The 26,895-nt window shown below is 37.3% G+C and overlaps 1 protein-coding gene across 4 annotated transcripts in view; it reads right to left on the reverse strand.

The window, feature by feature from the left end:
• Positions 1 to 3,176: 3,176 nt before the first annotated feature.
• The window catches only part of LOC136884666 (gastrula zinc finger protein XlCGF52.1), a 70,496-nt gene continuing 46,777 nt past the window's right edge, over positions 3,177 to 26,895 (reverse strand). For all 4 annotated transcript variants that reach the window (XM_067156916.2, XM_068230182.1, XM_068230181.1 and 1 more), the window contains exons 3-5: positions 26,023 to 26,154; positions 13,946 to 14,004; positions 3,177 to 5,627 (exon numbers count right to left, since the gene is read on the reverse strand). In XM_067156916.2, the coding sequence (XP_067013017.2) occupies positions 5,012 to 5,627; positions 13,946 to 14,004; positions 26,023 to 26,154 (807 nt within the window). In that variant the 3' untranslated portion in view covers positions 3,177 to 5,011. The remainder of the gene's footprint in view (positions 5,628 to 13,945; positions 14,005 to 26,022; positions 26,155 to 26,895) is intronic.

Here is a 26,895-nt window from a genome sequence, read left to right on the forward strand (position 1 = left end):
CTGCAATGCTTTGATTAGGATTTTTGTATGCTGTAGGAAGAAGGGTGATACCTCTGTAGTTGTTGACATTAGTTTGGTCTCCTTTTTTGTGTAAGGGATGAATGAGTGCATTCTTCCAATCACTTGGTATTTCTTCTTTTTCCCAAATAAGAGTGAATAATTCCTCTAGTCTCTCCACTATATTTTCACCTTGCAAATTTGAATAACTCTGCAGTAATTGAATCTTTCCCAGGAGTTTGTTGTTTTTTAGTTGCTTAATGATGTCCCTAATATCTTCCTTATTTGGTGGTAATGAATCCTACAACTTGAATTGAGGCTCTCCAAACAGCAATCCGTCTTCAGGAGGTTCACAGTTCAGAAGATTCTGGAAATAGTTGGCCAGATACACACAATTCTTCTTTTCACAAATAATGAGTTTCCCTTGTTCAATTTAAAACATACATTACCAAGGGAGAATTTTTTGATTTTGTTTTTAAACCTTCTATAGAAATCTCTTGTGTTGTAATATGACGCTGTTTTTAAATTGAATTAGGCAAATCAAAGCAGATTTCAGGCAATGACGTAAATCTGGAAATGATAGCCAGAATTAGTAATGATCAAACAAACAGAAAAGAAAATTAAAAGAAGAAAAATTATTTATGAGACTCTCCTTCATGTGAAATATACATCTCTCATCTGATGGTACAGCCGTACAACAAGAAAAATGACATGCCGGAGGAAGTAGGCAGGCCATGGAAACTAAGGGATTGATAGAGAACAAAACATTGACATGCTGGAGGAAGCAGGCAATGGAAACAAAGGAGTAGATAGGGAGAGGATGTGATTGGTGGGATAAAACAATTTCTATTTTTTTTCTATTTTGCTTTACATCGCACCGACACAGATAGGTCTTACGGCAATGATGGGAAGGGAAAGACCTAGGAATGGGAAGAAAGTGGCCATGGCCTTAATTAATGTACACCCCCAGCGTTTGCCTGGTGTAAAAATGGGAAACTATGGAAAACCATCTTCAGGGCTGCCGACAGTGGGGTTCGAACCCACCATCTCCCGGATGCGAGCTCACAGCCGCGCGCTCCTAACTGCATCGCCAACTCACCCGGTAAAACAATTTCTATTCCCCCCCACCACAATGTATTCGATATACAGTACAGTACTGGCTTTTCCTATGTTCCATCTTTCCTGTCAATACCATTTGCATTTCTGCATCATTAATGCTGCTCAACATGTACACATCCCTCTTGACCCTCTATTTTACAGTCATGAGTTTGTTCCTGAAAGAGAGAGATAGTAGGTTCGAATCCCACTATCGGCAGCCCTGAAGATGGTTTTCCGTGGTTTCCCATTTTTACACCAGGCAAATGCTGGGGCTGTACCTTAATTAAGGCCACAGCCGCTTCCTTCCAACTCCTAGGCCTTTCCTATCCCATCGTCGCCATAAGACCTATCTGTGTCGGTGCGACGTAAAGCCGCTAGCAAAAAAAAAATCCTGAAAGGAAATTCTGCCTCACCTTTCTTCAGTTCCTTCCCCATGACATAATTAGGAAGTCCTTTCTGTTATAACAGCATTAGTGTCCAGAACATTCAGTAGGTCTAAAACAACTCTGATCCACTGTAAAAATTGTCCAATGCAATAAAATATACCTTATTCAAAGGATCTTCAGCTAATGTGAACACATAATTATAGATGACTTAGTGAACTGATATATATCCTCCCATAAACCACATCAAGCAGTCTGGTCTCCTTTCCAGTATACCAAAGTATATACCAAACATAAACCATGCTTGTTTCTCATAGCCTCAGACTCCATCCCAAACTTAAGCGAACCTACTACAACATTTTCATCTACAGATATACAACTGTCTGGAATATAACAATTTTGAAACTTAGATAAGTTTGTTTATAACTGGTTCCCCTTTCTAAATATTTAAGTCTAATTCATTATAATATGCTTCATTATCAAAAAAATGTAGAACATGCAAAAGGAGAAAGAAGCTTTATTTGGACATAATTTAAAACAATGGTGGAGCCAAAAATTAATCCACTGAAGGTTGGTGAATTATTTCCTGTAAGAGCAGAATTGCTGAAAAAAAGCTGTATTTCATTTTTATTCATAGGTACCAATTCGTTTTCCTCTACTTCTTTTCATTTTTCCAGCCTGTTTCTTCAAGTTAGTTTTCTGTTGAGCATTCAAATCAGTATCCTCAGCTATTAGATTATATAGATATCTATAAATGTCTTTGATGTCCATACTGTTTTTCAGTCCACTTCTAATATCAGAATCATACTTTGCTTCAAATCTGTACCTTCTGCATCCCATTTTTATTTTACTTTTTACAATTTTCGTTATGTCACACCAACACAGATGGGTCTTATTGTAATGAAAGGAAGGAGCCAGGAGTGGGAAAGAAGTGACCGTGGCCTTATTTAAGGAGCATTTCCATAGTGTAAAAATGGGAAAACTCAGCAAACCATATTCGGGGATGCCGACAATGTGGTTAAAACCCACTATCTCTTTTTTTTTTTTTTTGCTAGTTGCTTTACGTCGCACCGACACAGATAGGTCTTATGGCGACGATGGGAGAGGAAAGGGCTAGGAATGGGAAGGAAGCGGCCATGGCCTTAATTAAGGTACAGCCCCAGCATTTACCTGGTGTGAAAATGGGAAACCACGGAAAACCATTTTCAGGGCTGCCGACAGTAGGATTCGAACCTACTATCTCCCGAATACCCCCACTATCTCTTGAATGCAAGCTGATAGCTATGTGACCCAAACCGTCCAGCCACTTGCTTGGTACAAGCATCCCACCCACTGTGTAAGAAACTATCACCATCACTTTCACTACTCTTTGGTCATTTGCATTTGAGTAACTTAAAATTGTTACAAAAATGTTCTTTTCTGTAAAATATATTGATTTTTGCACATTCTCAGGACAGTCGTATTTCAATTGCATAGCATAACAAATTGAGAAATTTTGTCAGGATCAAAAATTACACTTCTTTGGAAATAAATAAAGAAATAAATAAATAAAATTTCAATTTTGGCTTTCAATATAGAGCAGGAGGTGATAAGTCTTGTTTGTTTCTCTATGTTCTTTTGGCCTTGGAATTAGTATCTGGAAAGAAGGGACTAATGTTTCTTAAAATAATTATTTATATATTAATTTTATTTCACAATAATGAATGACATTAAAACAACTTCTACTCTTCATCCACAAATGTTATGATTTATAAACATTTGCTGAATTCTAGTCACTTCCAGGACACCTCTTCAACTCATCAATAAGAATATTTTAATTATAAACCTTTAAAGATATATGAATGGATATTACATGAATTCCTAATGTGAATACAGATTTCATCAAGACTAAGATATATCATTTAAGTAATATTTTAATGTATTTTAATATGGTTGTACATTTTTGCTCATTGAAACTGTACCACTTTGTGGCTGGAGATGTCTTTAAAGAGAAGAAAATATGTACCATTAATCCAATAACGCTGTTATTCTGAAAGGAATAAAATAATCATGATATTGTAAAGGTGGAATTGCCTTAAAGAATCATAATACATGTATTAGGATTATCTGGTAAAAGAAGTGGACAAGACTAAAAAGAAAGCAACACAATTTGTTATCAAACTTTAGGCAGGGAAGATTTGGAAGTAAGGAGATGTGCTGCACCAATAAACAGAATGTTTTGAGCAGTCACTGGAGAGATGGATTACAGAAACGTTAGTAGACAAATATTCTTGAGTTAAGTTTTTAAAATAGGAAAGTTTATAAAATGAGTTGGAATTCAAGAGGAAAAATTCAAACAAATATGTGTTTATAGGAAGAGGATTTAGTGATTGGAATAATTTACCAAGGAAGATTTTTCATAATTTACAAATTTTGAGAGATCATTTCAGAATAGACAAGGTAAAGTATGATAAGGAATCTGTCACCTGAGCGACAGCCCTAAATTCATATATATGGCGACTGACTAAACAGCCTTCTCCAAAGCCAATGAAATCTACAATAACATCAAATTAAATATATGATACAAGAAATTATCAAAAGTTTGTTCACTATCTACAGCTGTAAACAAATAATCTGCAGCATAACAACCACAATATACTAGAACTCTCCAAATCATGATAAGCTAACATGCTAGGAAGCTGGAAATCTGGATCATGTCTGCAATGAAAATGAAGTAAATTCTTAGTACACTATCATGAGAATTCCAATGTGACAATCTGCCCAGGTCCCAAGTCCTGGGAGGACTACTAGTTTGCATATTTGGAACTTCACAAAAATCTGATCATGTTATTATTACTTCATATAAAATGCAGTTCAGGGAGTTGTGTCATTTTCCATAAAGAAATAAAAATATGGTTATTAAGACTGGCTACCATTGAAAATTCTCTGCACAAATGAAAAACTGTGATGCTATAGAGATAACTTTTGTATAACTTTGATGGCATGGAAGTGCCTTTCTCTGATATTCTAACCCCTGTTGTGGGAAAATCCTCCCTCAAGTATTGCATACAAAAATACAATCCTTGTGATTTAATACGTATTCTCAACGTATTCTTCATGTACCTTGTTCTACCATACATTATACAGGAATGGCTTTCCCCCCTCACGATGCATTCTTAAGGTAAGTCCTACTTCTAGAAGCTTTACTACATGTGTTAAAGGAAAAATAAAACGTAGCACAATGATGAAGTAACATTACACCAACTTCACACTGCACTAAATCAAGTTGAAAGTTATTTAATCAGTTTGAGTCGCGAAGTGAATTATTTCCACCAATTGGATGAAGAAAAACCTCTCGTTTTCCCACCTCAGACAATCTTCTATATGAATATCCCCATACTGCACAAGAATCGGCCTAATATCACTGTGAATGATATTTATTGACAGGTTGACACAGTTTCAAAATCGCCACATATTAACAAAAAATGACTTGCTCGCCGAATGTACATTTTGGTATTATTCTTATATTGAGCTATGTAAATGTACTTTACAAATCAAACAGGAGAAGCAGTTTCATTGTGAGTATTCTGATGTCTTATAAGATTTGATTGTCTTCTAAAATTCCGTCCACAAATCAAACATGAGAAAGCCTTGGTTTCAGAGTGGATTTCTTCGTGTCGTCTAAGCTCAGAAGACCTCCTGAAGGAATTTTCACATACTGAACACCGGTAAGGTCTATTACCGGTGTGTACACTTTGGTGCTGTTTAAGGTCTGTAACATTTTTGAAGGTAAATCCACAAACTGAACAAGAAAAGGGTCTATTCTGAGTATGGGTATATTGGTGTCGCCCGAGAGTGGTCGACCTTTTAAACGATGTTCCACAGACAGAACATTGAAATGGTCTCGCCGCAGAGTGACACTGGAGATGTTTCTTTACACTTATCGGACATTTAAAAGCTTTTCCACAAATGGAGCACTTAAATGGTGTAGATGCCGAATGAGTCAGCATATGTTTTTTCAGATTATCCTTCAGAGCAAACTTACTATTACATACGTTACACCAATACGGCCTCTCTCCTGTGTGCGTTCGTAAATGGCGCTTCCAAGTACTTTTCCAGAGGAATGTCCTATAGCAATAGACGCAGGAGTGCACCTCACGATTTTCCGGACTGAAACACAAACACTACAATTACTCAAAGGTAACTGAGAAAACTTGCCTGGGCCGATGACCTTCGATGTTAGGCCCCTTAAAACAACAAGCATCAGCATGCAACAAAACTTGCCTGTTGTTTAAAGGGGCGTAACATCTAACGTCATCGGCCCAACTGAGAAAACAATGAAGTATAGTTTGTTATGAAAATCAATAATCCTTTTTTTTAGGAGCTTGGGGATGAGGTGGTGAAAATATATTGTGTGGTTTTATGGCAATTCTGACATCATGAGTTAAGAAGTTATTGAGGATGAAATTAACAACGTATGAAATTGGGTAAGGAGCTGGGAAGAACTGTGACCTAAGGGTTGGAACTCTCTCGGCATTTGCCTGGAAGTGAAAATGCGACACCATATAAAACTATTCTCAGGGTAGGCAACAATAGGGTTCAAACACATGCATCTGCCTGATGCAGAGCTTGGCTCCATAGCCGCCACATGTTAACACTAGTGAGCACTCTGCTCGGAATTTAAGAAAATCAATACAGGCATGAATTACAATTTTTTACCCTGATCCAACATAATTTTATTCTTATTTAGAATTCCACTAACAAAATTGTAGTTGTCCATGGTGAGGTGCAGAACAGCCCTTGCCAGTGTTCTGAAAGAATGAGTATTCAGCATTTATTAAGAGGGGCATTGACTTTACTGTCAAATAATATTTTGTATAAAGAAATTTAGCTGAAATCTCTTAAACTGTTAATTTCCATATGCATGGATATAAAATAATCCATAGGAATATTAACGTTGTTATCACACGTGGGTTTATGAAGTCATTTCTGAGACCAATCCATTTCAAAATGTGGACAAAGATTCATGCATTCAGGAATTGTTTTCTAATTGAAAAAATCTGCAGTGGACACAAAATTCAAACTTGGCTCCATCAAATAACTCTGGTTGGTTTTCAAGGGCTTCCAACTGATAGTAGGTTCAATGAAGTATCAATCAGGGGTTTCTTGTTTAAATGTGATTACATCCATTTGGCGATTGCATTCAGAATTAGAAAGTCAATGCCCCTCTTAATAGATACTGAATACTTATTCTTTCCGAACACTGGCAAGGGCTGTTCTGCAGTTAGAAGATATGAGTTTCATAAGATTGCACCTTGATCACAGAATCCCTCAACAAGAACCACTTGAATTTCAAACTGAAATCTTGGGATCCAAATGTTAGGGAGCTTACCATTATATTAGGGGCAGTCGTATGAGAACTGACCACCTGCTGTAACACACATTCTGCATGAAAGGCAGCAGCATTGTTGTTACATACTGATACTTCCATCGCTGTGGTAGGAGAACTGCATAGTGACACACTTGCTGGGTTATATATTTGTTGGTGCACGGATTGGTCTAGTGTGCTCAATCAGCTGTAGAACTGGATGCAAGCAAAAAGCAGAGAAATGTGCTTCATTTTTTGGTGGCCAAGGGTGCTGGAATACAAAAAACTCACCACATGTCTGCTGAGTTTGATGAAAACTGCATGTTCGTAACAAGTGTGTACGAGTGGCATAAGAGATACCAAGAATGGCTCACATCACTGCAAGACGATGCACGCCTAGGACACACCCACTGAGCCATTATTCCTAATGTGACAGGGTGGACTGATGGCCTTATGCATGTGAGCTGACTAATCACGAGAGAAGAAATTCATGTTCAGACCAATATTAGCCATAGATTGGTGCATGCCATTATCAATGATCAGTTGCATTTCCACAAAATGTGTGTGCAGTGGGTTCCACATCATCTGACACGGGGACAAAAGATTGACAGAATGGTGTCAAGTTTGAGTCATCTCAAGCGGTACAAGGAAGATTATGGATTTCTGTTCCATATCGTCACAGGGGACGAAATATGCTGCCACCATATTGACTCCGAGAGCAAACAGCAAAGTCAACAATGGAATTATTGCAATTCTTCCCCACCAAAGAAATCCAAATCTGTTCACGCAAGTTCCAGAAATTTAATGATCCACGGGCCCTCTGTTTGTCAACTTCCTCCAGCACAGAACTACAACCGATGCACAATGCTATGAAGGCACATTGCAGAAACTGTGATGCATCATAAAGTTAAAATGTCCTGGAATCCTGTCAGACAGTCATGCTGTTGAATGATAATGCTCACCCCCATGCTTTAAATCTGGTGAAGGCTACGCTTCAGTGATTTTTTGGGAAACACTTCAACAGTCTCCATACAACCCAGATTTTTCACACTGAGATTTTCTTACTTTTGGCAACCTGAGGAAAGGCATTAGTGGACATCAGTTTCATTCAGACAAGGAAGTGCTAAGTTGTGGGTCCATTAAAACCTCTCTCTACAAACCTGGAACTGATCATGTCGTCTCCCAGTGGGATAAATTATTAACGCTTTTGGTAATTACTTTTGAATAAAACCATTCTATGATCACATTGTAATGGGTTTTTGGTTTTTATTTGACTACCCCTTATATATTCCATAAATATCAAAGTACGAATTTTATAGACAGAATAGGCTGAATATTTTTCAATTACAGCTAAGTATGATTATCTTCTACTTGCTTCATAATATATTAAACTACCATCTTAAAAGCCTATTCCTCACAGGCTGTGAAAGGAAATGGATGTAGTTAAAATAATTATTTTATACATAATTTTTGCATAAACCAGAAGATTGCCACAAAGAGGTAATCATATTTTATTTCTGAATATTTGCTGCATTATTTTTGTACTCACACAACTAAGTCCATCATATGTTCAAAAATAAATTTACGTAAAGTTTACTTGTATCATTTCTAAATAAAGCTGAGTGCTTCACAATATATTCCATCTTTGAATGCTATGATGATAAAGTATCTGACATTTAAAAAAAAGGCCATTTTATAAAAGTATGCTTTGCTGTTTGCATACGATGTTCTAACAAATGTACACACAAATAGACACACGAGTAATTGTGTAACATGGGAAGGGCTTTTAGTCAAACAAGGACATGCTTTCAATAATGTATGGTATAACCTGGTTAAGACATTTCAGCAGGGGACAAGGAAAGGGGATGTGTTTTGCAGGAAACCAAACTACTGAATAACCAAAATGTACTCTAAGGAAAGAGGAGAGCATTAAAAGGTCAAGTTATCAGTTGAACCTTAATGTTTCCTCCCAGAAGGTTATTAAATGTTGTTCTCTGGACACAATCTTCTATCATTAATTAGGGGATCATAAATGTGCGAGAAAACTACTTTAGTCACCATGGTGAACGTAAAAATATTTTGGCAATACCTGGCATTGGTTCAAGCTAATTGCCCCTTGGATTGTCAATAATTATTAAAGTATGAAGGCTTTCACGGCCAGTGTCAATAAAATAAAAATCTTCCAGGCAATTATGCCGTGGTCCACTCCAGATGTTTCGACTACTGCTGCGGTAGTCATCTTCTGTGGCGTCCTGTAGATACTCTCTCCTGTATCCCGCTGGCGACTGCGTTGGTTGCTTGGGAAGCAGCTGTATTTATATGCGAGTGTGCGGCCTCCAATTGGCTCACGCCGTGCAATCTGACATCTGATTGAATATCTGAAAGCACGACCTCTGATTGGGTCGCGCCGAGCAGTCTGACGTTTGGATGGGTCTCTGAGCACACGACCTCTGATTGGTTCGCACTGTGCAGTCTGTCATCAGGTTGAATATATGAGGGCATGAATTCTGATTGGGTCACGCCGCGTAGTCTGTCATCAGATTGGATGTCCCTGATCTTAGCTTCAGCTGAAAGTTATGTAAGGGGGTGTACCCGGCCTTGCTGAGCTTCAGTCCTTCCTCCTTTCCATTAATGTTATCCAGATGTTTCTGTATTTCAATTGCTTCCCTGTAGAGACGGGCATGGAAGTGGGATATTGTGGTCAGTATGTCAGTATCCTCGTAACGGATCTCATGCTTTCCGTAAAGCAGTGCATGTTCCGCTACTGCTGACTTGTCGTACTGCCCAAAGCGACAGTTCCTTTTGTGCTCCGTAAAGTGAGTATTGACACTTCTCCCAGTCACAAACACCTGGAAAACTTTAATACAAAGGAGGAAGGACTGAAGCTCAGCAAGGCCTGGCACACCCCCTTAGATAACTTACAGCTGAAGTTAACTAAGATCAGGAACATCACAGTCAACCAACCATAGGATCCATTGCTTGGCGCGACCCAAACGGAGGTCATGCACCCTGAGATCCAATCTGACGACAGACTGCTCAGCGCGACCAATCAGAATTCATGCCCTCATACATTCAACCTGATCACAGACTGCATGGCATGAACCAATTAGAGGTCGTGTGCTCAGAGACCCAACCATATGTCAGACTGCTCGGCGCGACCCAACCGGAGGTCGTGCTTTCAGATATTCAACCAGACATCAGATTGCATGGCGCGAACCAATAGGAGGCCGCACACTCGCATATAAATACAGCTGCTTCCCAAGCAACTAACGCAGTCGCCAGCGGGATACAGGAGAGAGTATCTACAAGACACCACAGAAGATGACTACCACAGCAGTAGTCAAAACATCTGGACGAAATGAGGGGAGTGGACCACGGCATAATAGCCCAGAAGATTTTTATTGGGCCGATGACCTCGATGTCAGGCCCCTTTAAACAACAAGCATCATCAACAAGATTTTTATTATATGTCAATAATTACTGTATGTGCTAACCGTAAAATTAGCAGTTTCTACTTCTGACGGAATGGTTCACCGCTTTGCATAACTTTTTACTAGAAGTTGTGGATTCTTCATCACTGGCTCTGTAAAAATGAAACAAATAGCAGGCAAAGGTGCTGTTATTGTTGCTCAATAGGTTTATTTTATCTCTAGTCAGTACATACAGATTTGTATCTTCCGATCACATAAACAATAAATATAATAAATATAATAATAATAATAAATATAATAATAACTCGTTTGTATACAACACACAGAGAGTCTTTTACTATTTCCACTGCTATCAATATCTTCTCTAGGCTAAGAGTGCTTGCTATATTGTTTTTCTTTCTTTCCTTCTTCTTCTTCTTCATGTGGTTTTTCAAAAATGTTTCAGATTGTTATCTGAGCCTCGCAAACATCAATAATATTGACACTTAATAGAGGTTGCGCTACAGTAACTGCAAAATAATTCTCCACACTACTCAGAGTTCGGTCCTGCCATATGGAAGCAGCTGTTAAATGTGGCTTGATCAACAGAATGCTAGGAATATTTTTAAAAATGTCCAGCAACTAGCATTATGACCTCCCTCAATGTTCCAACAGTGTCAATTTTAGATGACCTTGTTTACAGGGATATTTTCTAGTATAAGACATTTACGCAGTGAACATTTTAAAAAGTGCACAGCATCTACAGTACAATCATAATGTTCCTCAATGTTTCATTGGTGTCAATGTCAGATAACATTTATTACCACAAATAAGAGTTATAGATCATCTAATCAATACATGAGAATTGAGATAGTTAGAATTAACTTGTTTATTCATCCAAAGTTCTTATCGTCTTAACCCTTCAAGCCGGTATTAGAAATTGGCCAAGTTTAAACCTACAGTGGTAATAAATTTTAAAAATATCACAATTTTACATGCTGTTACAAACATTGCTATATCTTCTAAACATCATGTCTGATTTTGTTGAAAATAAGTGGACACACAGTTCATATAATGTAGATATTGTATCTACATAAAAAGTGGCATGCAAAGCAAAAAAAAATTGCTTAATAACCTCCTTGCTGGAATAAAATTCGAATCAACAGGTGTCCATGACCACTCGGTTGAGCATTCACTTATATACTTATATCACTATCATTACGTACATAACACGTAATTTCCTGCTGTGCATAATCATCATCACTAACACACTCATTATTACTCGGATTAATCTCATCACTACTTTCACCTAATATGCTTTCAAGAGCTGCATTAGATAAATACAGAACATGCGGGGATACCGCCATGTTGTTTACAACAATTGATGCTGATGAAACAATTCCTTTTGACGCCAACAAAGTGCTCTATTATGGTAGAAGATAGTCCCCTGCATAGAATGATACTCTGTGCTGCGAGACGTGCTAAAAGTTCATGTTGACTACCAACAGATGGCCAACATTGCTAGCCTAGTCCGTACAGTTATCCGTTGAATCGCCCCCTGTTTTGTAGGTCCATACACAAAAACGTCGAACTGACTTGAGTGGTTAATGCCAGTTTCGATCAAGAATCTGATCATCTTCAGCTAAACAAATCAAATAACAGGATAAAACACATCTATGAAATGAGCACATAAAATTGTCTAAAACATGAAGGTGAATTATGTAGTTAACGGGGGAGTGTCACAGTCCAATCAGAACACAATGAACAAAAATATGCATACAAAATTATGATCAGTGAAGTTAAATGATTATAAAATTTAATTATTACGGAAATCCTGCTTAAAGGTACATTTTCTAGTATTTGACTTTTACGCAGTGAATACACCCTAATCAACAGGCCAAAGTCAGCTCATGCAGTTTTCTAAGAGAAATTTGTTGTAGATATATTTACAGGACATGTAGCACACCATTCAATTTACGAAAATACATTGGAGTTTTTGGAGTGTGTGAATACATTCTTGAAATAAGGATGGCATCATCATTGCATTGCGGTTGGCAAGCTCCTGATATTTTTAAAACATCTACATTGTTTTGCCTATGACAAGAGGTAGTAAGCTTCTTGGCCACCCTTGTTGTAATATAGTAGGATCATTCCATATATGCCACAGTGGTATCGGTAAGTAGGCGAACAAAGAAAGGAGTCCCATTTTATCACCAATTAAGATATCATTGGACTCAAGAATCTTTCAGCTGTGATGATAGCAACTATATTTCTCAACAGAGACATCGTCAACAGTAACAGCTTCTCCTCAACATTTACCACACACACTACCAATGATGAGGGGGACACTGAGTACCATTTGCAGCACCATGTGTGAGTGAGGTCATCCATTACTGTACAGCACTGGCAAGGTCCTCGCATGTTGCAAACCGTACCTTCGTATGAGATAAAACTCAAAGGGCAGAAGGTCAGGAGAGTATGGCGAGCGCTCCAAATCTTCGCATCAACAGCATTGCAGTTGCCGCCATACACACTCTGCTTTATGTGGTTTTGCATTGTCATGCAGTATGATTCCATCATCTGTCTTCCACCAGAAGCTGGTAGATAATGGCATGTGCTGCTTTGGTCCACACACTGACAGATTGTTCTGAGGGTTCCTGATCACCAGCTGCCACATGTCCTTGCTGAAACTTTCCAACCCACCATGCTACTGTACAGTATGGGAGGGCAAATGCTGTGATCTGCTGCAACTGTACTGGTTGCTAGGGAGCCACAAAATGGAGGGAATTTGAGTTGAGTAAATTCAAAAATCTTAGAGTGGAAGAATCCCTGAAAAAACAGGGAAATGATAGGTCATAAGAAAGAGGTTGACAGAATTTTGAAACTATACCTTTTATTTTTTACATTATTTAGTTTTACTTGAAAAATGTTAAATTGCTGAATTAAACAGAACTTTGATTGAATTGAAGTAGTAAAAGAAAATTAAGCCAGTGCCTATCAAAAGACAAACACCATTATATAGTATTCGTTTAACAAATTCAGTAAATTTGTGTAAATTACACAATAAGTTATTTCTAATTTTACAACAAAAACAAAGGCAACCCATGAAAATTGGCAAAAAAAAATTTCTTACATGAATAGCTTCTTAAGGAAGAACAGCTTTCATATAACAACAGAAAGATTTGCCACCTCCCCAGCAACCATTACAGTCACCAGTGGATACAGCAGAGAGTATTTCAACAAAGCACAGAAGATGACTACTGCAAGAGTAGTCGAAACGTCTGATAGGAATGAGAGAAATTTTCATCATCATTGACACTCAATGTGAACGTGAGTAAAGGCTTGTATTCAGGCATGGAAGTCACTGTGAACATTTCATCTGATACATCAACAGTGTTCAAACTGATGTAACAGACATATCTATAGTAACAGTGCTGCGAGTGTCCAATTGTCGAATTGCACTAACATTAATAAAGGTAGGATAATTCCGTAATTATCCACTTCTGGATCTGTGTTGTCAAGACATGTTTCTATTTCTCTCTATATGAGGAATCTATTTCCAAATTTATGCCACTGAGTTTTGTTACACCCTGTATACATTTAACAGAGTAGAAATTGGGACTCAAAATTCAGGAATGCTAAGCCAGAAAACATCTTGCTGATTAGCACTATCAAGGTGTCTCCGTAACACAAGAAGTATATTCACTTACACATGAACTGTGTCTGCCAGAGGGTTGAATGCTTCATCCTGTGTTTCTTTCTTCTCATCCTGTGGAGAAAAACATTATATTATTACAGTTGCTTATTCCCTAGACCTTTTACAAGTATCCACCTGCTGCCACCTTTTCACCCTCTTCCTGAAGTTGCTATAGCAACAAGAAAAGTTTTGTCACTCATTTTTCAAATAATGATACCAAGGAAATGGACAACGAATCGCTTTCTCCTTAATGCACTAGGAAGCCATCTTACTATCAGAGTAACACGTATTGCCAACATACTGCTTTAGAGTTCACCTGTCTGAGGTAAAAAGAATGGAAAATGTATCCTTTCTCCAGTGATTAAGCCTTTCACTTTAATCCAAATCACTGTGAATACGTTCAAATTATCCTCTGACAATCATATTGTTTCATCTTCATTCGGGCCCATTAGTATACGAAAATCTGTGGTTAAGAGAAGATCGCAACAGGTGGCTGCTCTGCTAGACAAGAGACGTCATTCTTATTCCTCAATATATCTCGAATTTCTCATTGGTTGATATACATAGAGGCTTTTGAAAGTAACTGGTGATGGATATAGAGGATTTTGAATTTAACAGTGATTTTCAAGTAGCTTGTTCTATGTAAATTAGCGAGATTTGAAACTCAAAGTTTCACCAACCGATGGAACTCATCCTTGGAAATCTAATGCTATGCTTATCTCAATTTTTTTAAATGGTCTTTAGGGGGTTTTGAATCTAGAGGATTCAATTACACAATTTATGATTTATCCTCCTGCCATTTTACTACTTACTGGTGGGCTGAGTGTGGAAATTAACTTCTTGCATCAAATTTTTCTTCTTGCTTGATTGACTATTTCAGTAAAAACTGCACAGATATTTTAAAAAAGTAATAATTTGGAGGGACAGCAGCACATATCAAAACAAAAAGAAGGTGCTTACTTGAGTTTGCAATGAAACATAATACTGAGACAGAGCACAAGTATTTGGTGAGAGATCACACTTCTTCACTCTAATACTGAACTCAAGCTAAGGAATGGAGACATTCACTTTCCAACAGATTTCACAGTTATGACGAAAGAGGCCTGAAGGAAACCTTTCCCTCTTAAAGCAAAATTTCTTTCATGTGATTTCTATGCAGATTAGAGATTTAAAAAATACTCTTCTGTTCAACCTGGACTTTGTGTATCAAATCCCACTGTTAGAGACTGAAGGGACTAAATTTCTCTCCTTCAGGAATCATATGCTACAAAATTCATTTTTCTGACAAACTCTGGATTCACCACAACAGTCAAACAAAATCCTGTGAATTATATTTCAATCAAATGTATGAAGCCAGACTGAATAATCCAACTTCAAATTATCACCACCTTGAACAGGATAAGGAAGTTTTGCCAAAAGACGTACTTTCCTTCTATGACAATTTACCGCATTAGATTCGAAGAAGACTTGTCAGAACATGAAGTTAAATGGTGATCTATTTTGAAGGACAAATTAAATACACATTTATATAAAGTTCACTTTCAAGTAATTTACACTTCTCGATAGTATTTCGGAATTTAACCATTTTGAAGCCAGACTGTAATGTATTGCCAAGAGAATTTTAATGAAAATGTACAAACTAGGGAAAAAATATTCACCTAATTACATTTTGGAGGTAAATCCCTGAGTGTGATGCAAATTCATTAGAGTTTCATTTTCTTCATTTAAAATTGTATGATCATTTCTTTTAAAAAGTTTAAATTTCAAAATTTGACCCAATTTTTATATTTATAGTGTATTCTTATCATGGATATCATACCTTTGAGAATGTTCAGCTAATTTTGAATAAGAAACTATTGTTTTATGCAATTCTTGATAGTACTCTTTTGAGAATTACAAATTTTTACAAAAGTATGCATGCACAGGTTAACCCGTTTGGTGGGCTATGTGGCGAGAGCTGTCGCTACAAGTCAATTGCTCGGCGAGGAACGCGGATATATCCGCCAATTCAAATTATTTTTTTCTCAGTAGCCTGCCTGGAGAGGTTTATTTCCTTTTTAGCAGTGTATTCTGGATGAGTCTGCCCTCTGATGTGAATTTGTTAATCTGTATTCTCCCAATACCAATGTGTCATCCACAAGTTGCATCATAAGGAACACACCTTACGTCCGGGCAAGAACAACCTATGGCCTAATAGCTTCACACTGAAGCTTTAGCTCGTCACCTAATTGTCCCTTGGATGTAATAATATTGCTGTAGAAGGGATTCCTAGAGATTATGGTACTAAACAGAACTCTCTAATGACATTTTAGAACTGTGACCTGATTTATTATCCCCAGTCTTGAGTTCTTTCTTCATGACTGGAGTGTCTGTTTACCGCGAGTTACATGACATTTATTATCCTACGCATCCGTAATACAGCTTAAAGTAAATACAAAATTTTAATATTCTACCTTCTCAATACTAAAAAATCATTTGATGTTTTTACAAAAACATTACAATGATATTAAAAGGTACTAGTTTCGGTCCACTGTGGACCATCATCAGCCTAGCCAAATTACAACAGTAAAAGACATAGTGATAAAAATAGTGTGGAGAAATGAGAGAGGATCTAGAAGGATGGGATGGTGGTGGAATGACAGATAAAAGTGAAAAACCGTATTTGCGAATAATGATAAAAGTAACAGAAGTGTTCACAATGACAAGTAAAATCTTGTGAAGTCACGTAAAAACTCTTGATGAGATAGTCTTTGGTTAGCAGTTACTCCTGTGTTGCACGATTGACATATATAACTACGTATATGCTTCTAGAAAGTTGTAGATGTAAGTTCCACTTTTGCGTAGAGGGAAGAATTGTCTGATGAGACCAGCACAAGATTAAAAATTGACAAAGTTGAACCTGTTCTATGGTGGAATGAAAGCCTTTCAGGTTCAACTTTGTCAATTTTTAATCTTGTGCTGATCTCATCGGACAATTCTTCCCTCTACGCAAAAGTGGAACTTACATCTACAACTTTCTAGAAGCATATACGTAGTTATATATGTCAATCGTGCAACACAGGAGTAACTGCTAACCAAAGACTATCTCATCAAGAGTTTTTATGTGACTTCACAAGATTTTACTTGTCATTGTGAACACTTCTTTTACTTTTATCATTATTTGCAAATACGGTTTTTCACTTTTATCTGTCATTCCACCACCATCCCATCCTTCTAGATCCTCTCTCATTTCTCCACACTATTTTTATCACTATGTCTTTTACTGTTGTAATTTGGCTAGGCTGATGATGGTCCACAGTGGACCGAAACTAGTACCTTTTAATATCATTGTAATGTTTTTGTAAAAACATCAAATGATTTTTTAGTATTGAGAAGGTGGAATATTAAAATTTTGTATTTACTTTAAGCATAGTCTCAACTCAATACAGAACCTAACAATGAAGTTTATTACTTTTAATCCATAATACAGGCTCAATTCATGATTTAAGTCCAAACTGCATAGACCAGGGTTCTATTCGATCCTTTTACTTACATTTTTTCCGCTAAAGTATCTATAACCAGCCTGCACAGTTAGAGGAAGACAGGCTCGAATGTACAGGGTTCGGACATAGCTGATGCGAATGTTCAGCCAGCGCAAAAGAGACAACACGTGTTCATTTCCAGTTCAAGTAGCGATCATGGCAGTGACAGTTGTGACAATAATACTGATTACAATCCAGCTATTGTAAGTTCTTCATCAACTTATACTGAAAATGGACATAGAAAGTCCCGCTTTGATCTAAAATTCCATCGTGATGTAAATGGAGAGTTTTTAGGGAAAACAAAACTCAGCGAAATATTTCAATTACTTTTTTATGACAAGATATGCCAGAACATAGCTGAACAGATAAAAGATGCTGAGCAGGAAATCGCACATAAAACCCAGTTTAGTAAGTTGAAATGAAGGAGTCAAGATCAAGACCGTGTCTGAACAAATAAGGACAAAATAAAGCTTCTTATGGCCATACTGTTGCCGCAGGGATTGTACAGAAACCTAAATTAGGACACTATATTTCTTACAATCGCTTGTTTACAACACCTATTTTTTATGATCTGATGACACAGAAGAGATTTTTTCTTGCCGGACTGAGTGGCTTAGACGGTTGAGGAGCTGGCCGGCTTTCTAACCCCAACTTGGCAGGTTCAAGTCTGGCTCAGACCGGCGGTATTTGAAGGTACTAAAATATGTTGGCCTCTTGTCAGTAGACTTACTGACATGCAAAAGTACTCTTGCGGGACTAAATTCTGGCACCTCAGCATCTCTGAAAACTGTAAAAGTAATTAGTGGGACATAAAGCCAATAACATTATTATTATTATTATTATTATTATTATTATTATTATTAGATTTTCCTCCACAACTTTTTAAACTTTTTACATATCTCTTACAATGACAACTTCCTCCTAAAATATACAAGATAAATCCAGTATCTGTTAGGAAGGGTGGCTAGGATGTAAAGTTTACATACCAAGAAAACGATCGTGTTTCGGAATGGAATCATATAAATTATGCGAAGCCGAGATAGGTTATATAACATGATCTGCTTCCGTGTGTATCATAATGAACAGCTGTAAAAGACATAACACTGTGAACACTGTAAATACTGTAAATATTATCTGTATTGTAGTGTGATATAGTCTGTGTGTGTCACTTATGAATTGTAGGTAGGCTATATAAACTTGATCCCTCGAAAGCGCTATGGTAACCAACATAACAGAAAATTTTGTGAGTATTATAATTTATTCCATTGTAAATCTTTTAAGTACATGTAAACTTCATAAATCTACAATATACAGAAACATTTATTTCCAGGCAGAGATTGATAGTAAACTGCCTAAAATATTCAGGTAAATGTTACTGCATAAACGAAATCCAGAGCTTTGCTATTAGGAAGAAGCAATCTCGATATCAGTGTGGAAGCACTTAGTACGTTTTTGCACAAAGTATTGAGAAATTCAAATAATAATAATAATAATAATTTTTCAACAATTAAATACATTACAATCAAGTAAATATTTCTCTTAGGGCCCTCCAATAGTTCATTTTAGTCTAAGAATGTTTTCATCAAGTAATTAAAATTTTCTTCAATCAAGGATATCGCTCCCCATCTGGGAGTGAGCCGTTGTGTACCAAGCTCCCCTCTTAAGGGGTTAAATACACAATAACATGTTCTTTACTTCAAACACTTGTCAGTCGATAAATTATTCTCTAATGAATCACTTAATGTTAAAACATTGCTTATTTTAATCATCTCTCATATACTTATCCATCTCTACACTACTGGAAGTAAATAAACAAATGTACAAACAAACAAGATAACAAGCAACATGAAAGAGCCAGAGCTACCATGCGCAAAAATTTCAATGCGTCAAAAGAAAGCTTTTATAAAACTTCACTGGTAATAATATTGCATGTTATCAATATTTCCAGAAAGCAAAAGCTAAATCTTTCTGGCAGTATTATTTATGCTGCCATCATGCAGCAGGAATTGAAGATATAGGCAAAAGCAAAACATGGCTGACAGATCTGCCTCTGGCATTTTTAGCAGCAGCTCGCCTGGCACTATAAGTGTTAATAAACCCAACTTCTAAATCAGCTTTAATTCCAGGGTTGAAAAAATTATTTGTGATAATACCTCATAAATAATTTATTCATTTCTTAAAATATTATACGGTATAATTAAAGGCCAATAAAGTTGCAAAAAGTAAAAGTAAAAGTATTTTCTTGACTTATGAAGAAATGCTTCTTAGTAGTAAATATGTCTATCTTCAATACATCACTCGCAATAAGCTCTTTTACAGTTCTTAAAGGCAAAGTTTATGGATTAACATTCAAGACCCAATAAATAAAAATTCACTCTAAGCAAGAGAATTTAATAACATGAGACAATACATGTTGTAGTACATATTTACCATCAGTAGTGTCCATTAAGAAGTGTTTCGGAAAATATCCCACTTTCACTCCTCATTCATGATGTTTGACTCAATTGGTGAGGCTTGTCATAACCAGGCAGGAAGCAAGACCAAGCTCTTATTCAAGACTACTCTTTCAATCCCTATACTTTGGCTCATTCTGGTGAACAACTACCCTACCATTCCAAATCTATATATTGTATGCTGCATGGGTATGTAAATCAGGAAGATCCTTTTTTAAGCATAATCTTATGCACATCATTGCTTAGCATTTTAATGACACTTAGATTGTTACAATGCTCATTACAGTTATCTGAAATGTGACTACTTACCTATTCAGTTACTAAAATTGCATTCTATTGTAGGCTTTAAGATGACTGAGTTTAATACTATACAGCTTCCCTTCCATTTTACTGTTTTTACACTATCAAAGATGCAGTTTTATAAAAGTACCCTGAGAATACATAAGGTACAATTCTATTGATACAATAAAAGATCTGAATGATGCAGTACATTACTCATGATATAGATGTTGATTCCCATAGGGAACCTGAAATATTTGTGCTGAATGAGTAAATTTACAATACCAATATAGTTGTTCCATTATTGGACATTTTTAATTTTTCCAGCTAATTAATTCCTGGTTGCCAGCATTTTTCCCCAGTGTAAGAAGTTGGGCTCATCAGTCGGTAAATAGCACACCTACGAAGACGCATGGTTAGTGCATACCATGGAGGCCACTGCATAGGCTACTTGGAGCTACTTGGTATGCACTAGCCATGCGTCTTGGTGGGTGTGCTATTTACCAAGCGATGAGCCCAATTTTGTACACTGGGGAAAAATGCTGCCAAACTGGAATTAGGTGGAAAATTTATAATGTGCAATTATGGACAAACTATATTGTACATTACTCACACAAATTCTTTGTACAATTTGCTTCATGTTGCACCGACAGGGATAGGTCTTATAGTGACAATGGGTTATGAAAGGGCTAAGAGTGGGAAAGAAAAGGCCATGGCCTTATAGACAGACATGATATAGGCTTTTGGGCTTATGTCATGTCAAGAAAGTAAAATTCTTTACCTTTCGCAGAGAACTTCGCTTTATGTCTTTAGAACATAATCACGACTCTTCATGAGAAAGGCTTCTCAAAGAATGAGGTTTGAATTTCGACGTTATAATAGAAGTGGAAGTGGTACCTTAATTCATCACCAGACGGCTCATCAGACATGGTACAGTGCTAGCGTTCGAAACGAAAGCTGACGAAACCATCAGAATCAGTCTGCGAGGGAATCATGTAGCATAACAAGAGCACACATATGAAAGTATGACATAGACACAAGCCTGGAATGAGACATGTGGCGAAGAGGAACGTAAAAAGTTTGGAAAACACCGAAATGAAATAATAATAGTGAAGGGTCAGGGAAGGGAACTACTTATGGCTGACAACCATGTATTACTTAATTGATAGCCAGTGTCCCAGCTGAAATTGTTAGGATTTCTACGTATTTCCACAGCTTCCCACATAATCCTGGACCAGTAGTGTCTAGTGTGAATAAGAACTCGAGCATCTTGGAACATGACATCATGACCCGACGACAGAGTGTGCTCAGCTATTGCTGATTTGTTTAGTTGGTTGAGACGAATATTTTGTTCATGTTCCTTGGTATGAGCACCAACAGACCGGCATGTTTGGCCAATGTATACCTTGCCGCAAGTACAGGGAATTTTGTATCTCCCAAGATGTAAAAGTGGGGACAATTTGTCTTTGGTTTTACCCAGACTGTGAGCAATTTTAGTGATGGTGCCAAACACAGTTTTTATATTGTGTTTGCAGAGGACCTTGGCAATTCGATCTGTGGTGTTGTGAATATAAGGCAGGTAGGCAGTTCCCTTCACTTCTTCTTTACGTGAGCTATGCTTGGTTGTTTTCCTGGGATGCAGGGCTCTATGAATCTGCAAATCACTGTAACCATTACCCTTGAACGTGACTGTGTGTCCATTTCAATCTGGATATTTGATGGCTCACAAATTCGTCTCACCCTCTTGACGAGTGTCGTGAGAATGCCTTTCTTTTGTGCTAGATGATTGTGGACCAGGCGAGTTGGCCGTGCGTGTAGAGGCGCGCGGCTGTGAGCTTGCGTCCGGGAGATAGTAGGTTCGAATCCCACTATTGGCAGCCCTGAAGATGGTTTTCCGTGGATTCCCATTTTCACACCAGGCAAATGCTGGGGCTGTACCTTAATTAAGGCCACGGCCACTTCCTTCCAACTCCTAGGCCTTTCCTATCCCATTGTCACCATAAGACCTATCTGTGTCGGTGCGACATAAAGCCCCTAGCAAAAAAAAAAGATGATTGTGGAAATCTGCATGAAGATATCAATTTGTGTGGATAGGCTTACGATAGATGTTATGTCCAAAGGAGCTGTCCAGTTTCTTTCTTACTAGCACATCCAAGAAAGGAAGGCATCTGTCCAACTCCATCTCCATAGCAAATTTAATTGAAGGATATTGCTGAGGTAGGTGGTTTAGAAACAGATGAAGTTTCTCAGGACCTTCTGTCCAGACCACAAATGTATCATCAACATACCTCCACCAAATCAAGCAATAGCCTCCTTAATTAAGGCATGGTCCCAGCATTTTTTTTGGTGTGAAAACGGGAAACAATGGAAAACCATCTTCAGGGCTGCTGACAGCAGGGTTCGAACCCACCGTCACCTGAATGCAAGATGATAGCTATGTGGTCCAAGATGCGTGGTCACTTGCTCGGTACATATTTTTAAATTTATTAAATCCATCAGGACATCCACCCCAACTTGTAAAATTTAAAAGTCTGTAATCCAATTATATAGCTGTGCAGCCTGAATCCACCAAATCTGTGAAGTAGTACACGATTGCACATCAAAGAACTCTGAAGCAGTATTATTGTCACCACTATATTATCTAGGCTAGCAGCTGGCACACATACCTTCAATCCCAACCATACCAAAAGAATTACCTTCTCCTTTCAACATATTGCAAATTCAAGAGAAATTCCTTTCTCATAACTAACAATGTAGCCCATAGACAAATATTAAAATACATGTTGTTTAAGTCTCTGGTAGTTAAAGGAACTGTAATCTTAATAATAATGATTCATTTACACCATACATTGGAGCACAAACACATATGACAATCATTAAATCAAAGACAAAAATTGAATGTATCATGAATATAAAATGACAACAAGATGTTCACACACAAGTTAAAAATATGAATTTCTGTCTGTCATCACTGATCAAAGAGATGTAACACCACATTATTGATGGGATGTTTCATTGTTCCTATTTTAGCACAAATATTGACCACTCGTACATTTCCATCTTCACTGGGAAACACTTCAGCAATGACACCTAAATTCCACGAAAGGGGTGGTAGTTTATCCTCCTTTAGCAATAACACATTGCCTGGTTTGAGACTATCATGAGTAGGTGTCCATTTTCCCCTTTGCTGGAGATTATTGAGATAATCACATGACCACTGTTGCCACCAGTGCTACAGCATATGCTGATGATGTTGCCACCTGGAAAGACTGGTGTCAAGGAGATCAGAAAAATCAGGCTCGGGGAAGCTCGTGATTGGGGCGCCTATTAGGACGTGAACAGGACTCAGGTAATCAGTATCACTAGGAACACTGGAAAGTGTAGTAATTGGCCTTATGTTAAGGCATGCCTCTATTTGAGTAAGCAAAATGTAGAGTTCCTCAAAGGTCAGTAGTGAGTTACCCAAGACTCTTTTATGTGATATTTCATTGACTTAACGCTTGCTTCCCACAACCCTCTGAAGTGTGGTGAATTGGGTGGTACACAGTGCCACGTAAATCCTTTCTTAGCGATAATTTTGTCAATACTGGCTTTGAATTGTTGAGAGCGGAACAAATGATGAAGCTCCTGCAGTTCATGAGGGCTCCAATCAAGTTACACCTATTGTCACTGTACAAATTTAAACATTTTCCTCTACGAGAAATAAATCATTGCACGGCAGAATAAATGCAGCAAAACTAAGGTCAGTGACCAATTCTAAGTGTACAGCCTTGATTGCTAAACAAACGAATACTGCTACGTAACACTTGATTCTTAGCTTGCATTGACCCCATTGTTTTACGAATATATGACCTGCGTAGTCTATGCCTGTTTTAAGAAACGCACAATTAGCTTGTACTCATGGTGCAGGTAGTTGTCCCATGAGTTGTTAGGACACCAGTGCCTTTAGCCTGAAACAAGTGGAGCATTTGTGAATGACGGATCCCATGACTCGTTGAACTATCGGAATGGAATCCTGCTATCTTAATGATGCCAGAAGAAGTTGAGAGCCTAAGTTTAGCAACCTGATATGCTCTGTCCTGTTAATCATTTGGGTTAAATGATGGTTAGGCAGCAAGATATACTGATTCTTGTTGTCAAACATCAATTGTGCGTGTGTGAGTCGCCCTCCCACCCGTATCATCTGCTGGTCACCTAAAAGGGGATTAAGATCTCTTAACGGACACTTCTCTGAAATTTGTTCTTTTGAGTGAAGAGCTTGTATCTCATGGCCATAGATGGTATCATGCATGATCTTGATGCAGGTCCTGAGCACTCTACGTCGCTCCTCCAGCAAAAAATAATCTGTTTTCATGTCATTCAGATGATTAACATTATGTATAAATCTCTGAAAATACACAACGACTGCCATTGAGCGTGACAGATTTGAGAATCTGTTGACAATATTATCAGCTGTCAATTGAACAGATAAGAAAGTTACAGTAGACTTGTGTTGCTTGGGAATGTCCTCTGTCAATATTCTTGTAGATGATACCGATGGCCACAGTACTGAACATTTCAACCATTGGGTCGGTGCGACCACAAGTGAGAATCCCTAATAAATCTTGAATCCTAACCTCGAGACACAAGATCAGCTTGATTTACTTGTGAAGCCACATGCTTCCAACTACTGTTTGTATATTCTTAGATTTGTGATACTCGACTTGCAAAAAAAGTTTTTCATGGAGTCGGTTTAGCAGCCAACCATGCCAAAACAATTGTACAGTCTGTCCATAAATGTAAGAATAGTCCACCTATTGAACACACCTAATATGTTGTATCTATACTTTACTCACTGTGGGACTAGTTTCGACCTAGTTCGACTAGTTTGACGTAAGCTTTCGAGGATGCTTAGCATTAGGGGGCACCTACTTTCTGCTGATCCACTTACAAAATATTCTTTCAATGGACTAAAAGCTCCACAGATTCAAGCTGTAGATGTCCTCCTCAGCCTTGTAACTACTCAGAAATACACATCTATTCATCAAGAACTAACTTTCTCCTATTCCATTGTCTTCGTCAAACATGTCGATCAACTGACTTCCATGTAAGACAAAAACTAGGAAGCAAATACATGGATAATGTCATAATTTTAGCAAAATAATTAAGAGAAAATAAGCTTTGATGTGCTTTTTCATCCCTATTTTTAAGTATATTGTTCCTTATTCATGTACATAATTTTATGAACTGACATTCTAGCTATCCCAATAGTGGAACACAAGTTGTTGTACAGATCAATTTTAACCTTGTGTAAGGTTCAGTGTGCTTATGGACATGTTTCATTGGTTTCCATAATAACAATTAAGACATACCAAGTGTTTTAAATTTTATAGTTGGTAATAGCTTTTGTTATACTTGATATTATTCCTATTACATCTTTGACTGGGGATGACCTCATATGTAAAAGAGGTCAAAATTAGTCCCACAATGAGTAAAGTACTGGTACATAAAATTAAGTGTACTGAATAGATGGACGTTTCTTGCTTTTGATTGTGATCAATTACCGTATTTACAAGAATAATCCCCAAACCCGAACTTTAGGAAGGCTGATTTTGAAAAAAAAAAAAAAAAAAAAGCCTACATTGACTGAAATAAAACTTGCACCCCAATTTTGTGCCTCAATTCTTTTTTAAAAGTATGCGGGTATTATTCATGTAAGTACGGTATTAATAGAGATCCTCAATGAAATTTATTACTTATTCGTGTTTTCCCCACATAAAATTAAGTTTACAAAAACTGGATGTTTATAGTTCATACCAAAATAACACATCTCTATATGAACGGGGTAAAATAATCACCTTGATTTCATATTCCTCCTTGAGCAAGATTACACCAGCCTCTTCTACAGCTTCACTTGCAAATACATGTTGTGGTTCAATCTTCACCTCAGCTAACGTATCATCAGCAGGTGCAAGCGGCAGATTTGATACCTTAAAAAAATTTAGCAAAATCAAAGACAATTAAAAATATGCAATGTCTACACACCAATAATTCAACTGTGAATTGCCAGAGAACTGAAAATTGGAAAGGGCATTAATAATGATAAGAATGTTTATTTTAAAAAATGCTCGACTTGGAAAAGAGATCAAACCTGAAGATCTTTACGCTTCAGAAACACTCAATTTAAAAACAAAAAATTCTAAAGGAACAATTAGAGATTAAAGAAAGGAAATTCATGAGAAAAATCTTAGGTCCAAGAATTATAAATGGAATACATTACCCCAAACCCAACTCAGAAATATATTTTTTTAAATCTAAACTTTCTGATACAATGAAACTGTAACAAATTCCATTTCTGAGCCATTCGGAGAGAATGAATAACACCAGACTTACTTATCAAATACACAGATCAAACGTACAATATCGAAATGGTATAAGCAAGTATTGAAGATGATGATGCTGGTTGTTTAAAGGGGCCTAACATCTAGGTCATCGGCCCTTAATGGTACGAAATGAGACAAAATGGAATCACAAATTAAAAGTCCAAAATCTTCCACCGACCAGAATTCAAAACGGGAGGACAAAGAATGAATGGATGGATATGATTTTTTTTTGCTAGTTGTTTTATGTCGCACTGACACAGATAGGTCTTATGGTGACGAATATATGAATTCCACACAGTATGGTACTACTCACAGGTAATGAAATTCACGCGTGGAATTCAGACCTAT

Source organism: Anabrus simplex, chromosome 13, assembly GCF_040414725.1.
Source record: "Anabrus simplex isolate iqAnaSimp1 chromosome 13, ASM4041472v1, whole genome shotgun sequence".
NCBI classification, from domain to species: Eukaryota; Metazoa; Arthropoda; class Insecta; order Orthoptera; family Tettigoniidae; genus Anabrus; species Anabrus simplex.